The sequence below is a fragment of the Agrilus planipennis genome, unplaced genomic scaffold (genome assembly GCF_000699045.2).
Source record: "Agrilus planipennis isolate EAB-ADULT unplaced genomic scaffold, Apla_2.0 scaffold44, whole genome shotgun sequence".
NCBI classification, from domain to species: domain Eukaryota; kingdom Metazoa; phylum Arthropoda; class Insecta; order Coleoptera; family Buprestidae; genus Agrilus; species Agrilus planipennis.
The window spans coordinates 323,293-340,608 of record NW_020438939.1 but is presented as its reverse complement, the minus strand read 5'-3'; the positions used below and the strand labels follow the sequence as shown (position 1 = coordinate 340,608).

At 34.3% G+C, this 17,316-nt stretch overlaps 1 protein-coding gene and 2 long non-coding RNA genes across 3 annotated transcripts; 1 reads left to right on the top strand and 2 right to left on the bottom strand.

Moving 5' to 3' along the window:
- Positions 1-442: 442 nt before the first annotated feature.
- LOC108733507 lies at positions 443-789 on the bottom strand. The gene is made up of 2 exons (XR_001937242.1): positions 595-789; positions 443-538 (listed from the first exon to the last, which is right to left on the bottom strand). It is a non-coding gene; the product is annotated as an uncharacterized LOC108733507 (long non-coding RNA).
- Positions 790-4,067: 3,278 nt separating this feature from the next.
- LOC108733547 (myrosinase 1-like) lies at positions 4,068-8,154 on the bottom strand. Its single transcript, XM_018464731.1, has 8 exons — positions 8,045-8,154; positions 7,842-7,936; positions 7,156-7,731; positions 5,533-5,627; positions 4,724-5,023; positions 4,532-4,666; positions 4,357-4,463; positions 4,068-4,299 (listed from the first exon to the last, which is right to left on the bottom strand). The coding sequence occupies exons 1-8, from the start codon at positions 8,104-8,106 to the stop codon at positions 4,161-4,163; spliced, it is 1,509 nt and encodes a 502-aa protein (XP_018320233.1). The 5' UTR covers positions 8,107-8,154; the 3' UTR covers positions 4,068-4,160.
- A 5,749-nt stretch (positions 8,155-13,903) lies between these two features.
- Positions 13,904-16,414, top strand: LOC108733505. Its single transcript, XR_001937240.2, has 3 exons — positions 13,904-14,039; positions 14,172-14,458; positions 16,006-16,414. It is a non-coding gene; the product is annotated as an uncharacterized LOC108733505 (long non-coding RNA).
- The last annotated feature ends 902 nt before the right edge of the window (positions 16,415-17,316 follow it).

The following is a 17,316-nucleotide window of genomic DNA, read 5'->3' as shown; positions in this document are numbered from 1 at the left end:
ATCAAGTAAAAACGAGATTTTCAGGTAATTTTTCATTTTTTCCTCGATAACCATTTAGTGAATTTGAATAACCTCACGCTAAAGTGATTCTCCAGAGTTCAAGTTACTTATTATAAAAGTTTGAAATTTCTGGTAGGTTTTTTCCTGTTAATAATACTAAAATTTAATTTGTTCGGTTAACGAATCTCCATAAAATGACGTGTAAAATTACAATTTTTTAAAATTTTAATAACTTTATAACGGTTTAGTGAATCGATTTGTAATTTTTAAAGGAGTTTTAGAATTGAATGAGGAACGTTATTCCAAATTTTTATTTGTCTCGTAGCATTTTGACATACCTCCCAAACATCCTTAAAGTCTTAATTTATGTTTGTTTCTTCCTGTAGGTCTAGCGGCTTTCTTAATCACAAAATTTAATAGATTCTATTGGGATAAACTCATACCTGACTCATTCCAAGCTCCTTCAATTTGATAGGCGGATGTTGCAACACCAAACAGGAAATCAGAAGAAAAAGTATAATTTGAAGCACATTCTCTGCTAAAATTAAATATCGTGTATAAAAATTATTTGTCGCTGAATTAATACTCACTTACTATGCAATCAAACCAATTAAAGTTATTATCCTTAAAAACATAACATTGTCGTTAGCTCCCATTCTGAATTGTACGAAGAAATAACGTACACTTAAAGGAACTGTTATGTACTTAGGAACACACAAACACTTATATAATGCTTAGTTGCCCGTAATTTCGGAGGTCTGAATAAATCCGAATCCAGAAATAGTAATAATATGTACACTTATTGTTAGTATTCAAGAGTGTTCTGATTAGATTAACTATATTAATTTTTTATAATGATTTACGTTATAAATTCACAATAAAATAATAAAAACAGATAATAGTATTATTTTTTTTGATTTAACAACGTTGCGTCCATCTGCACTATTAAGAGAAGTAATGAAATAAACGCATTATAATCCAATAATGCAATAATCCTTTTAATATCCTTTTATTATTGACGAAACACTTTCTTTTTCGCAACCTTTTTTGTTGCTTCTTCAGGTGATTTCTTCAGAAAACCATTTAGACAAAAGTTACATAAGCTTCCGAGGGATGTCGAATGATGATCTTGAATTTGAGTTTAGAACAACTTCCAAATTTATTAACTCACAATCAGTTCTTTAAGTACATATTCCTATTTCTGACTTCGAATAATAAGTGCGCTTAAAATTCTACGTCCGGCTATAGCGTCTTTACTTTTATGATAAGTGCGAATATTAAAGATCATTTTTAAGTAATTCCGAGGTCAAAATGCCTAAATAGTGGAGTTTTTCTTTTTTTTCAATTTGGAGTTTAGGGTAGAGGATGAATATTCCCACTATTCTGACAATTTATAAGCTTCTTGACTTTAGAATGACTTTGACTCTTACCCTCCGTATTAAACCGTAAGTTTAAGGATTGATTTAAATATTGGAAATTATTTGAATTAACACTCAATAGCGGTAAATAACCAGAAAAACACGGACGCATACAAAAAAGCGTTGTCAAGCTACTTAGGAAGGTCAAACCTTAAATCACACATTAAATGAATACAAAAAATTAAAACAATCGTATCGATTTTGCTGATCATTACTTACAAGCAAATAATCATTATCTAGACCTGGATATTTTTAAAATAATAAATAATAACGATAAAGATATAATACGTATCTTTTCAACAGTTACTACCTAAAATTAAACAAAGAAACCAAAAATGTAAACATATACACGGTGTTCTATTTAAAATAACGAAGTTAGGTAGCGTCCAGAAGAAATGGACTGGAATATTTTCTGTAAATATACCATATAGTAGTAGTAAAGTACAATAACAGAATTACGGACGAAACCCAATTAGGTGGAACACCCTCTATAATAACTAGCTGTAACTCGTGAAAATTTGGATGGCATCATTGTCAGTGATGTATAACTCATGAAATCATTCCTATTATAACCTAACCTAACCTAAGGATTCGCATTTTATTTTTTCATTTGCATTATTTAGGATAAAACGAATTTTCCCTTTAATAAAATCTGTTATAGCGAATTCTTACGACAATGAAATGTTTACTATTAATTGGCGAACAAGTGATAACGAAAGAAAAGAAATGTAAAATTAATAACTACCTACGGAAAGTGAACCTAATTAAGGGCTTTATTATCATTGTTTTATCTTTAAAACATCTATCAAGGTTTTTATCATTCTAGTGAAATTCTGCTGAGTTGCTGATAGTGATTGTTTATCTGATTTCTGTTAACATTGAGTAATTAAGAAAACCGTTTTAACCTTTGCCGATGAACAAATACACTCAACGAAAAAGGTATATAATAATAGCAAAAAAAAAGTTTGCTGAGTTGATAAATTGAATAATAGAAATTTGTGCTAATGAACAGCCATTCGTAAACTCATTATTCAAAATAATGAATTAATGTACAATGTTCATGAAACCCGAAAAATAATATTAATAAATCACTGCAAATAGCATAGCGAACGTCATCTGTAGAAGATTGTTACATTACTGCTACATTACTGAGGTGCTTTTATTCAAAACTAATTTGATTGAGTGTAGGAAAGGAAGCGTTGGGCGGAAAGGGCAATGAAATAGGAATCGAAGACCATCTAGGATGAGTTGGGTGGACACAAGCGCTAAAAAAGCGAAACTAGGAATGAGCAAAAGGGAAGCAGCTCAGGGCAGACGGTGGCAGGGCCTTCTGAAAAGGTCGTTTGGTTTAGGGCCGAAATAGGAGTGTCGAAATCGATGGGGTTGGTTGCAGCCTAGGAGAGTGAAGGTAGACCAGTTGCTTTCAGAATAAACCAGGGGTAGTTAAGTGCGGAACGAAAAATTCAAAAATCCGCATTAACTGCCTTGAAGAAAATATAGGCGGTGGGAATCGGTACAGCGTAGGAGCAAATGCTTCTAATAATTGAGTTGAACGTACGAATTTTTGTTTGATATGAGATGAAGCTGTTTCAGAAAAAGGGGTTGAGGGAGATAAAGGCGACTAGAGGCTTAGCACGGGTGGCAAGGATGTGTTTTCGTCATGTTAGTATTCTATCGAAGACGACGCCGAGGTAAGTAACGGAGTTGCTCCATTTGATGGGGTAGGTTGGTGGGAGGTTTTCTTACTTGACCTCGTTGATGAAGAGTTTCCATCTTCGGTACCAATTTAGGAGAAGGGGCAAAAACTTGTTAATTTTCGCGGAGCACTGGAAAAAAAAAACTTTAGGGTGTTTCATTCCCACCAGCCAGTAATGCTGGTGGGCGGGCAGTCCCTCCGGACTATGCCGGAAGGTAGGGCGGAAGGCCCTCTTTAGCCTGCTTTCAGGAATCGTGGGTGGTGGTTCGGGTGAGAAAGATGAGACGGACGAAATGAAGACAGAAGAGAGTAAACGATTATCTGTGGAATATTACTGCCTCAGCATTTGCCTAAGTGATCCAAGGAAACCACAGAAAAACTTGGACCAAGGCAGACGGACCCGGAATCGAACCGGCGTCCTCCCGAATNTAAAACTAGGAGGAAAACACCAAGGGTGTGGCTAGAACTACCATTGGTGATTAACCCTTTCAAAACAATTTGGTTCAAACTTAGAAGGCGGGCTTTCAACTTAAATTTTGGAAAGAGGGAAGTTTACAATCTGAGAAAAGATCGGCACATCAAGAAATCAACAAACGGTACTTTTAACCGTTAGGCTCATAAAAAAACACCCTATAATAAAATTGAAACTAAATTGGGATCGTAAAGGATCCTTCTTCAACCGTTATCTCTATAAACTAATTTAAACGTTGTACCGATGCATCTAAGGGTCTACTACCAAATAAACACCATACCGCCTTGTAAATTTGCAAAGTATTCTAAAAACTGCATGCAGGCACTTTATGGCCTGCATCAAAAAGGAACGGCCTTGACTCTGAACACATACGATGCATTATTTGCGTGGTATTCAACATATGTTACATTTTTATAACCAATTGTGTGATTTTTGAAGGTGTGGGAAAAGGATTGGTATGAAAAAAAAAATACAATCACCATTTGTAAATTTCATCAAACTTTTTGATAGTTTCTATTCTCATCATGAATCTTTATTAGTGAAAACAAATAACAGAAAACTTTTCAGTATAACTTTAGTTGTTATTTGGGAGTGGAGGGTAGTCTCCAACTACCCTGTTGGCGATGACTTCTTTGTAAAATTTGGCTGACAATTTTGCTGTTCTTGGACGATTTGGGTCACTCATATTAACCTGATAAAGTCCAAGTCGATTGCTAACAAAAGTTAATATTAGTTTCCTTATTAAGGGAGAATGATAGAATAGTATTTACCTATATCCACGTACCCACGAGAAGTTGTCCATTAGAGTCCAAACTGAATAACTTCGTATGTTCACCTTATCTTCGTTGATAGCTTGCAGAAGTGCTTCAAGATATAGCTACGAAACATATTTAAATTTTTAAGCAACTAGTTACATGCGATTTGTATCATTTGAGTATAATTTACCCCGATAAAAGTCACTCTAACATTATCTTCTAATCCTCCACTATCTGGAGAACCATTTTCTGTAATATGAACTTCAGGGTTGTTGTATGTATTTTTAATCCATACTAAAACCTCTCGGAAACCCCATGGAACAATCTAAAAGGTAGGCTTTTAAAGCAGAACATTTAATTAGTACAAAGGTGTGAGACCTACTGCGAATCGGTTAAGTGGATCCTTTGGCCAACTAGGATCAAACGACAATTCCGCTTCCATATCATTAGTGTAGGAAGTTACTCCTTTAACTGGTGCTGAATATTTCGACAATTTGGTAGTGTAATGATTCGCTCCAAAGAAATCGGACGTTCCCTTAATATATTTAATTTCATCCGGAGTGAATTCGGGAAGTCTGGATTTAGAGAAGCCTTCTTCCGCACTTTTCTTAGCAACTAGGTCTCTCATTACTTTTGGATAATCACCGTCTTTACCGAAAATAGGATTCGCGAACAAACCTATCTAATGAGATAAAGGAAAAGAAATTTTATAGAAAATTTTAAAGGTACCTACATATGTTACGTATGACAGTAAGAAAGATGTCGATCTCCACTCTCACTGGTTGGAATCGACATTTTTCAAATCCACCGGTTAGAGCAAGGACTTTTTGACTTGACGGAATACATTTTCTATTATTTCTTATATTACAAAAGTGTAATCTAATGAGAATAAATGAACAAATCGTAGTTAAAACAAAGTTCACTCGAAGAAGATTAAGTCGTTTTTAGAGGTACATGCAAAGCTTAACTCAAAATAAATTTGCAATAATAAGAAATCAATAAATTTTTATCAGAATATTTTTAAGTGAAGATTGAATTTGAACCTCCCTTGTAATATTTTCGTTTTTAACTAACAATAAGTGCAAACAGGTAGTTTAGAGACGGAATTGACTAGGTAAAGTGTCGTATAGAGTATAGAGTAATTTTAAACTACAAATATACAAATATACGCTTGTCTATGATTTTACATACTTTAAACTGCTTGGATCTTTCAGCAGCTTCTATGTCCTGAGCGCTGGAGCTGCCGGCGGTATGCCCTTCAGCCACGAAAACGATGCCCATTTTAGCTTAAAAATTTTTTAAACATTTTATATGTATATAAATAAGATATTTTTTTATCATTTCTTCCCCAATAATTGTATAAAGTAAGAAATCAAGCCTAAAGATGCCTTATAATTTAGGCGAAACGTGGGTTGTTGGTCTCATTNAAAACAACACAAAGTATAGATAAAACAATAAATATTATTAATAATTAAAAGCCACATGGTAACAAGAACGACGGACACAGTAATGAACTCTGAAGATGCCCCACAATTGAGGCGAAACATAGGTTGTTGGAGTCATACAAATAAAAACCTATGCCACATACGTAGCTTAATTATTTACTTTATAAATAAGATATTTGTTGTATGGACTCATAAGTTTTGACTGACTTTTTGGATATATTTTTAAATTTCCGATTGTGGTAAAAAAATATTTGGAAACCTATACAAAGTGGTGTTCACTTATCAACCTACACAATTCTAGATGTACAAAAGTTTTTTAAACAGAGAAGAAATTTATATTTTTCTTAACTTGAAGATTCTCAAAGGATTATTCAGAAAATTTATTTTGTCAAATCAGGTCTGTTTAAGCAATACCGAATGATCTTCGGTTTAAACAAGCTTTAAAACTGATTACAATTTCTCAATACTTCAGAAACGTTTGAAAGATGATAGAGAATTTTTATTAGATTTTGACGATATCGATAAAATCAATAATATATTATCTGACCCTGAAATCAATTCAGTAAAGTAATACAGAAATAAGCAAAATCATATATTCAACAACTGCTCTATATTCAGAAATATCAGAATTAAATTTAAACGAAAGAAATTCTTTGTATAATATTCCAGATTACATTTTATCAAATTAAGTAAAAACTGAAGTAAGGAATTGTTTGTTGAATTGGTGACTTTGAAATGCTTATTTTATGCGAATGGAGAAATATTTCACCTTTTTATTCAAATAGAACGAATATTCATAACAACCTTTAAGATATTATTGACATTGAGTTGTAATTTAGAAACAATATTGGTTAAATTAATTATGAAAAAAATTGCTTTTCCCATGTAAAAACCTGCCATAAATTAGGTGCAGTTTTAGTGAACCGACTCGTGAGATTTTGATTAAATATTTCCTCAAAGAAATCTAATGAAAAGTCTTCTTTAGGTAACAAAACTCAACAAGCACATGCTATATGAGTAACTTAAGTTATTTTTTTTATTTTTGTAGTTATTCTTTAATAAACAACTTTTAAGTAGTAAATGCCTTATTATGGTTACGTTAAAGGATAAACATGGCCGCTTCTAGCCGTATGGCCAGGATCTTGCTATTAAGTAGACTCGCATCGTTACTATTCTAACAGTTATCTTCCATGATAAGAAAGCAAATTGCTTATTTCGTCAACAATAACAATTAGTAGACGTTTGATATTATTTTCAACTTGTATTTAAACGTTGAATGGCTATGAGAGATTTTAATTAATATGAATAGAAAGAAGTTCAGATCAAACCGTGGGGAGTGGATTTATTAATCGATTGAAAATATACTCACCATTATTTTTGCTCCTGTAAGTATTATTAAAAAGATGATAAACTGCAGCATGAGATTTTATCAGGTTGTGAGCACATTGATAATCAGCTATGCCTGACTGGTTTACGCGTGGAGCGAACAGAGGACCTCCATAACCTTCAGTGCAAATTAGAAAAGGTTCATTGAATGTGACCCAATATTTAACGCGATCAGAATAATTATCCAAAAGAATTCTTGCATATTCTGTGTATAATTCCACAATAGACGAATTTGTCCAACCACCAAATTCTTGGAGACGCTCAGGAAGATCCCAATGGTATATGGTTAACACGGGTACTATGTTTTCAGCGAGAAGAGCGTCAATAAGATTGCTGTAGTATGCGAGCCCTTCTTGATTGGGATTGTGCGGAAAACCGTCTGGATATATCCGGGACCATGAAACGGAAAATCTATACAGACCTGCCCCTAGTTCTTTAAGCAGCCTAACATCTTCTTTATATTTGTGATAGGAGTCGCAGGCAATGTCTGCATTATTTAAGTCTCTAATGGATCTTGGATCGTTATGGATCTGGTAATCCCAGATGCTTTCTCCTCTTCCTGGTAACAACAAATCAATTCTATGATTTCAAATCTTATTGAAAATTACACCATACTGCACTGGTTTAAGACCTTAATTTATTTTTAAATACAGATATATAGGTTCTTACCTGATTCATTCCATGCTCCTTCTATTTGGTAGGCGGATGTTGAAGCACCAAATAGGAAATCAGAAGAAAAGGAGTAGTTTGAAGCACATTCTCTACTAAAATTAAATGTCGTATATAAAAAATAATTTTCCACAAAATTAATTAATACAGATAATGTCTTGATTATGGAAAAAAAATTAGTAGGTAAATCTACTAGTACTTACTATGCAATCAAACCAATTAAAGTAATCAGCCTTAAAAACATAGCATTGCCATTAGCCCCCATGCTGGATGAAACTAAAGAATAACGTATACTTCAAGCGGTTTATATATACTCATTGTCAGATTAGATTAATTTTATATATTTTTTGTATTTCATTCAATGATGCTCATTGCTTAATTGAACTTCCCATGTCTCATTCTGTTGTTGCATAAACCACGCTTTTAGAATCATAATGTCGGTGATTTGCAGAGGATACTTATCGGTGAAAACAAGATTATATATTTTTTGATGTACTACACGTATTGTGTGGGTATTTTCCGACTTGTTCCATATCGATAAAATTATGGTTGCCAGGCCGTTTACAAATGTTTGTCCATATATTAACTATGTGAGTGGTTTTGTCAGGTAGCAGTAGGTAGTAGCATTTAACACAGCGGCACCGTCATAGCGGTTTTAGAGATAGTCGTATTAGAGATAAATATTTAAAACCTTACATCAGTAAGGGCTGTTAATTTCGTATCGAACGGTAACATTCAATAACGGTCTTGTAAGATTGTCAAAAGTAGGTTTCGATATTTGCGGCTCTGAATAACGTACACATTTTGCCTTTTAACTTTTATGTTTTCTTGAAGTGAAACTTATTTACGCACGGTAGGGTAAGTTTGTTTCATGCGAATTGCTATGTAACGAAATCATGCAACGGATGTCCCCCCTCTACTCGGCCACGTAGTCAAGTTCGTAGTAGGGATCGCTTGAGTCGTGAGCGCGCTTCAATGCAACGTTCGTTACAGGCAACTCCGGCATCTATAGTGTAAAATTTAAATTCATAGTGTACAAATAATACCATTAAACCAATTCCTCAACCCCTATCCCGGTATGTTTGTGTGTTTGAAGAAGTTTCACTTCAGTAGCGTGTTGTATAATTACACGTTGTATTTTTTATGCTATTTGGTTTCATTCAAGCAGCTGAAATGGAGTTTCTCTTCAAAAACAGTTGAATATCTCAAAAAGTACTAGAGATAGGTATAGGAAACAGTTAACAAAGTCGACCTAAAATTAAACAAAGAAACCAAAAATGTAAACATATACACGGTGTTCTATTTAAAATAACGAAGTTAGGTAGCGTCCAGAAGAAATGGACTGGAATATTTTCTGTAAATATACCATATAGTAGTAGTAAAGTACAATAACAGAATTACGGACGAAACCCAATTAGGTGGAACACCCTCTATAATAACTAGCTGTAACTCGTGAAAATTTGGATGGCATCATTGTCAGTGATGTATAACTCATGAAATCATTCCTATTATAACCTAACCTAACCTAAGGATTCGCATTTTATTTTTTCATTTGCATTATTTAGGATAAAACGAATTTTCCCTTTAATAAAATCTGTTATAGCGAATTCTTACGACAATGAAATGTTTACTATTAATTGGCGAACAAGTGATAACGAAAGAAAAGAAATGTAAAATTAATAACTACCTACGGAAAGTGAACCTAATTAAGGGCTTTATTATCATTGTTTTATCTTTAAAACATCTATCAAGGTTTTTATCATTCTAGTGAAATTCTGCTGAGTTGCTGATAGTGATTGTTTATCTGATTTCTGTTAACATTGAGTAATTAAGAAAACCGTTTTAACCTTTGCCGATGAACAAATACACTCAACGAAAAAGGTATATAATAATAGCAAAAAAAAAGTTTGCTGAGTTGATAAATTGAATAATAGAAATTTGTGCTAATGAACAGCCATTCGTAAACTCATTATTCAAAATAATGAATTAATGTACAATGTTCATGAAACCCGAAAAATAATATTAATAAATCACTGCAAATAGCATAGCGAACGTCATCTGTAGAAGATTGTTACATTACTGCTACATTACTGAGGTGCTTTTATTCAAAACTAATTTGATTGAGTGTAGGAAAGGAAGCGTTGGGCGGAAAGGGCAATGAAATAGGAATCGAAGACCATCTAGGATGAGTTGGGTGGACACAAGCGCTAAAAAAGCGAAACTAGGAATGAGCAAAAGGGAAGCAGCTCAGGGCAGACGGTGGCAGGGCCTTCTGAAAAGGTCGTTTGGTTTAGGGCCGAAATAGGAGTGTCGAAATCGATGGGGTTGGTTGCAGCCTAGGAGAGTGAAGGTAGACCAGTTGCTTTCAGAATAAACCAGGGGTAGTTAAGTGCGGAACGAAAAATTCAAAAATCCGCATTAACTGCCTTGAAGAAAATATAGGCGGTGGGAATCGGTACAGCGTAGGAGCAAATGCTTCTAATAATTGAGTTGAACGTACGAATTTTTGTTTGATATGAGATGAAGCTGTTTCAGAAAAAGGGGTTGAGGGAGATAAAGGCGACTAGAGGCTTAGCACGGGTGGCAAGGATGTGTTTTCGTCATGTTAGTATTCTATCGAAGACGACGCCGAGGTAAGTAACGGAGTTGCTCCATTTGATGGGGTAGGTTGGTGGGAGGTTTTCTTACTTGACCTCGTTGATGAAGAGTTTCCATCTTCGGTACCAATTTAGGAGAAGGGGCAAAAACTTGTTAATTTTCGCGGAGCACTGGAAAAAAAAAACTTTAGGGTGTTTCATTCCCACCAGCCAGTAATGCTGGTGGGCGGGCAGTCCCTCCGGACTATGCCGGAAGGTAGGGCGGAAGGCCCTCTTTAGCCTGCTTTCAGGAATCGTGGGTGGTGGTTCGGGTGAGAAAGATGAGACGGACGAAATGAAGACAGAAGAGAGTAAACGATTATCTGTGGAATATTACTGCCTCAGCATTTGCCTAAGTGATCCAAGGAAACCACAGAAAAACTTGGACCAAGGCAGACGGACCCGGAATCGAACCGGCGTCTTCCCGAATACTAAACAATGGTCTAGACCGCTAGGCCATGCCGCTCGGTGGAGCACTGGATAATGGTTTGGGCGATGTTTATGAGAGTCATAACATCGGCGTAAAGAGACGGCATGTATGTGCAGAAAAGGCTGAACAGAAGAGGTAACAGCTTGGAGCCTTGGGTGAGAGCAGCTGTGATGGGTTTGCTAGGTGATAAAGCAAAGCCAACTCTGACATGAAGGGTAGGAGAGTAAGGAACGGATAACTCCGATTACCGATTGGGAAATGTGGGGTGTTGAGGGCGATAAATTTGGAGATGAGACCTTCGTGTCAAACTCGATCGAAAGCTTGCTGGAAGTCAAGCAGAAGCATGTAAGTAGGTATGACGGCGCCTGTTTAGGTTATCAGAAAAGTGTTCGGAAACGCAGAGAAGTTGATGGCTGGTGTCGTGCTGACTGCGGAAACCATGTTAACTGTCAGGGAGAAAGTTTCGCTTCAGACGGTTAAGAAGGCGGTCCAAAAGGACGGATTCAGCTACTTTCAGAGTAGGGTAATGGGCCTGTAGTTTGAGGCTGTAAGGCTTCCTTATTTTGGGGAGACAGATGACGGAGGCTTCTTTCCAAACCAGAGAGAAGTGATGGAGCCGCATGATAGCGTTTGTGATGTTGCAGAGTGGGATTATGTTTTAGGTTAGGTTTTCATGGCAGGACTTTTAGGACAGCGTTGGGAATTTCAGAGGTCGAATGCATTTGAAAGATGATGTTTCGGTAGTATAGCGGAGACGTTTGATTGAGGGGATTGAGGGTTTGGCGGCCGACTTCTGTTAGGGCTGTAAGGTAAGGACGGAAAGAGTGGCATTGTTTAAGACGAAGATGTCAAGAAGTTGATTGTGATTTGGAGGCGCTTAAACGGTGACGTTGAGGTCGAGAATTTTGACAAGAAAGGAAATGCCTTTCCTGTTAGTTTGTCGGCAGCCCTAGAAGACGTGCTTGGCATTGAGGTCGCAGACTCCACGGAGGACAATATGGAGGTCTCTGTCTTGCTGAAGTTGGTTTGTTAAGAACTCAGCCTTGAATTCGCTTATTAGAAGTGAAAAATACATGCATCATAGTAACTTTAAAATCACTTTATTTTAAAAATCAACATAATATCTAACATCTAAATAACTCTGCCTATTGTACATTAAAAAAAAAGGAAAATAAAATCTACGTTATGAAGATTTGACTTTTTTCATAAAAACTTTATAATGTTAATTTGACGACGAACCCTTGATAAATTTGACTAAATGCATTTTACTTTTTCGTAAATTGTATCTTTGACTTTTATTTTTTTACTGTGTAGGATCAATACTGTAGAAGGCTAGCATAACAAATTGAATAAGAAAATTGGGAAGGCTCATTCCAATATGTATAAATTAATGAAGGTATTAAAGGGAAGATTTACTAATTATAAACTTGTAATAAAACTGATTATTAAGGTACCTTAACATAATTATATCTAATTACTAAAACTGATGACGCACGAAACAAGAACATTTTCTACTAACGCACGATAAAGATATAATACGTATCTTTTCATCAGTTACTAAAAAAAGACTGTTTGATTTATTAATAGGAGTTATTTAATCACACGTGTAATATAAGATTATTATGACACAATCAGCATACCGTCTCGACTAGAAATTTCTTAGAAAAATAACGCACTTTCGTAATTAACTAGGAGTGCCTGAAGTAGGGATCTAATCAGAACCAAATTAGGACCGGAATCAGCCCGATTAGAAAATTATTTTACCTAATAACTGATGCTTAGAAATATGATTGGGATTTAGGGCCTGAAAAAGCCGAACTTTAGTGAAAATCGAAATTAAGGTCTTGATTGGATGATATGAGGTAAATTTTTGGAGTTCTTCATTTGAGCCATATAATAATAATATTATTGTTCTATTGGCTGAAGGAAAGAGCGAATATAAAGATAAGAGACCAAAAATTAGAAGAAGTGGCTGATTTTAGATATCTAGGAAGTCAGATGAGTCAGGACGGAAGGAGTAGTAGGGATATAAAGCAGAGTTTAGAAATTCGAAAAAGGTTGTTAAAGGTATATGTTTGGAGCACGGCGTTGTATGGGTGCGAAACATGGACAGTGGGCGCGGCGGAAAAGAAAAGGTTAGAAACGTTCGAAATGTGGTGTTATAGGCGAATGACGAGGAGACCGTGGAAAGAGAAAGTTAGAAATGAAGAGGTATTAGAAAGAATAGGAGAGCAGAGGACTGTATGGAAGTCAATAAGAAATAGGCGAGATAGGTTAGTAGGACACCTTCTCAGACATGAAGGTTTAGTCAAAGGCATATTAGAGGCAGAAACAGGAGTTAGGAGGGGTAGTGGTAGACCTAGATTAGATTACTGTTCGCAAATAGTTAAGGATGTGGATGGTTCTAGTTTTAGGGAAATGTGAAGTTTAGCTCAGGATAGAAAAGAGTGAAGGTACGTGTTCAACCAGTCTTAGGACTGACGACCTTATGATGATGATGATTGCCTGAGGCATTTCAAAATCTTACCTCAACTAGGGATAGCCTCTAATTTTTCGAATAATAATCTAATTCATATTAGTTCAGGCTCGTGCCCTATTTCGATTATCCTTATGAAGATCTAAACAGATAACCGTCTGCTTATCCTAAATTTTGAAACACCGTATCTAATTCGCTTTAGGGTGTGCCTGACTGTAAACCAAGAAAATTTCCAGTCGGTTTTATTTATGTGAATGTATTTTCAATCAATTCAGGAGTTACTTTGTAAAGATGGAATGATATTACATAAACGCCTGAAATATAGATGTGAAGTATTTTTCAGAATAATCCTTGGCTCGTTCAATTAGTGTTATCGTTGTATTTTGATTAATGACATGCTGATATATAATTGTTTACACGTGCGTTATTAATAATCAATAACATATCTCACACACTTCAAATAACGATAGCGCCATTAATTAAAATGCTAGTTCATGGGAGATACAATTTATTGAGTGCATCTACGTGAAATAAATCCTAAGCATGTACAAGTAACTACTTCTTTTATGGCAACAAAAGAATTAAATATTTATCTATCATCCAAAGTTTAAGTTATATTATAAAATGTCTGATAATATTTACAAATAAACGCTAAGGTAGGTCGAATAAGCTTAGTGTGGGTAATGTAATTTAGATATTCACAATGCGAATGGGACCACACCGTTTGTCTTAGTAAAAATAGTAAAGTCAGTAGGTACGTGCCTTCACAAATGCTTAATTTGTTTTAGAGATTGTTTAATAGCTTATTAACCCATCCTTAATTGTAAGTTACCCGACTGACAATAAGCATCCCTTTGGATTTATAAACTAAAAAAGGTTTACATCCATGTTTCTCTCACAGTGGGCAATTCGAAAATAGACTCGAATATAAAGTATTATCCTAACAAGATCTCGTCGACTTGCAAACGATAAGTCCATTAAAATTTCAATTAATATAGAAGGAGTCATGACATGATTTTGTGAGAAAATGGAAGCAATATATCCAGATTCAACTATCCACCGTCGCTTCGTCCGCGTGAGTATAGTGATAAATATTTATTTTGGTGTTTTGATACCGTTTATGAACTGTGATTTTAATGGTAGCAATACACAGGGTGGCCCCAAAAATACGCAATACACTCATTTAGGACAAGATTTCCTTTAAATGGCAAACGTAAAAAAACGCAGCGATATTCAATTATTTTTGATTAGGTTTGAATATTAATATTTTGGCATTCTAAACAACTTTTTCCTATAACTTTTTTCGTTTGGAACCATATTTCACATGGCTGCTATTTAAACGAATCCTTATTTTTTTTATTTTCGAAGGTTTTATTATAGTAAATCAAATTTATATAACGATCTTGCATTAAAATAGGGAACAAGTTTTGTTATAGTTGCGATTGGACCGCAATGAGCTAACCGCGTACTTTCTGGGCCACCCTGTATATGGTAAACACTTAATGTCGCTTTGAACTTCATACGTCATTCGTATTAGAATTTCTGTATCTTTCAAGTGATACTTCACTCGACTGTAGCGCTTACTCGTGGCCGCTTAAAAACCCATGATTCTAAGAAAAAATTGACAGATTTACGTCATTCTAAGAATTTTGGTATCTATCAAATGACACCCCACTCGATTATACTTTGATAGCTGTTACCAGTCGTAGCTTCTGCACTAAGTATAATTTCATTATGTATTGAATAACCCTCACTCGACTATATTAAATTTTTGTGTCTTTTTTCAATTCTATAGAAAGTGATTTTCGCAAATTTGTATACCCATGTATAGAAATGTAAATGTAATTATAAATAATTTATAAAATTAAAGTAGGTATTATATAAAAATTTTTCAACAAAAGATCTAAAAGGCGCATGACATAAACATTGCTCTACATGCTATTCCTGAGTCTTTCTGTTTTTCAGACTTTTGAGTTTTTAAAGAGCATTCTGTCGCTTGGTTTTAATCGTGAATTGCTCTGCGTTTTTAATTTTTCGGTGAATTGTCTGTTACCAGACAAAACAGAAGTTCTAGTAGTAATATTTAACAAGAAACTAAAAACTTTAGATATTCTATATGCAAATCTGGCTGCCAGTTGTTTTTGTCCAAAATTAAAACCTATTATCATGCAAATTACATTTTTTAAATCAATAAAGTTTTATATTTTATCGTCATGATTACCTTGTTTTTTTCTTTAAAACGACAAACATTCGTTAACTTTTAAAATGTTTGAGGCGATATTATAAGACAATATTTATATTCTTATTATATTATCGACTTTTAATTTTTCTCTTAATATTTATTAATCGAGAAAATAAATCGTAAAAGAGTTTTCTTTACAAATTGCTTACAGAATGCGATGGTGGATTCAGATTTTATTAATTACTCAATAAATGATTATTGGGTAATAAAAAAACACCTTCAACGTAGACTAAATGTGGCGAAAGCATAAAATAAAGAAACAAAAAAAAATTATTATAACAAAACCAGTGCCAACGTTTCGCCACTGATTTATGTTTTACTCGATATAAACGTATACTTTATATATACGAGGGGCATTCAAATATAAACGAGCTTTTCAGTTTTGGGGAGTCTGTCGGTGGTAAGCGGAGCGTCGAGAAGTATAGGGCGGGAGATCCCACAATTGGACAATAAATAAGCAAATACTGTTGACGCTGTATCACTAATTGCCTACAGACGATAATGCCAAAATTACTCACCGTGTTCAACCAAACTACAGGCTTTTGTTGAGTCACTTCTTCTCTGCAACAAATTAAAGTAATACCATATGAAACAAAGCAATAAAAAGGATTTTAACTTTATCATTTGCAAACAAACTTATATAACTATTGTGAATATTCATTACACGTACAACGTACGTACCTATATATCTTCAGAAACAATAAATTATTATTTGTAATAGAAAACAAAGATTGTGAGGTATAATTTTTATTGATTAATACAAACTCTCAAAGTTTTACACAATTAAAATACTTAATGATAACTGAAATGCAAAAAAGTTAGATAGAAATTAGTTTTATGTGATCGATTTCACGTCTTAACTACTCAATCTATCATATCGAAATTTTGTAGACACACTGTTAGGGATACCGAAAAGGACATAGGGTACCTTTTATCCAGAAAAAAGAAAATACTATTCCCGAGGGATAGAAAAAATTAGTTTTGTGCAGTCGTTGACGATATTTGACACGCATTAGGTCATCAACGCGAGCGAAGCCGCGGGTAAAATCTGGCATACGATAAGTATCAAATAATTATTTGCAAATAAATTGTTTTTAAAACTGCTCGCGAATTTTTAACCTTGCTATCTTATAATAGTATAATCAATAAACAAAAATAAAAATTGAATTGTAAATTGTTTTTTGCTTTGATGCAGTCCTTTTTATATTCTTAGAGCCAGTGTAATGTAACTTATAGTTATTGTATAAAATGTTACAATAAATTGCGTTTATTTTCTGTAATGCGTGTCAGTTTTTGTTTTGTGTTTACGGAATAATGCGAAGAGAGTTGATTTTAATCAATACAAATTATTTTCTACTGCCCTTACTGCTCTAATTATTTATACCACACATTTTTGAGAGATATGGATATTGCACAATAAATTATTAATTACGAACCTATTAATAGCCGCCGCAACAAAAAATTTCATACATCTACGTACTTGACAAAATATGTATTTAATTGATACAATTACGATAATTAGTTATAGTTGTATTAGTTAACGTTAAACCAATTCGTTCAAATTTAAAACATCCATCTCTTTTAAAATAAGATGATATCTACGTTAAATCTATGTCTTTATTTAGCATTGTATTCTGCTTCAGTTTGTTTAAATAAATGCGTAACCAACTCGGTTTTTATAGGAGCTTATT

What these genes read in the sequence shown, in the direction of transcription:
- LOC108733547 (XM_018464731.1), bottom strand. Translation starts at nt 8,106, where the DNA reads ATGGGGGCTAATGGCAATGCTATGTTTTTAAGGCTGATTACTTTAATT. An exon ending in AGGAGCATGGAATGAATCAG is followed by an intron (nt 7,732 to 7,841) that starts GTAAGAACCTAT and finishes TGTTGTTACCAG; the next exon opens with GAAGAGGAGAAAGCATCTGG. An exon ending in TTAGAGTGACTTTTATCGGG is followed by an intron (nt 4,464 to 4,531) that starts GTAAATTATACT and finishes TATGTTTCGTAG; the next exon opens with CTATATCTTGAAGCACTTCT.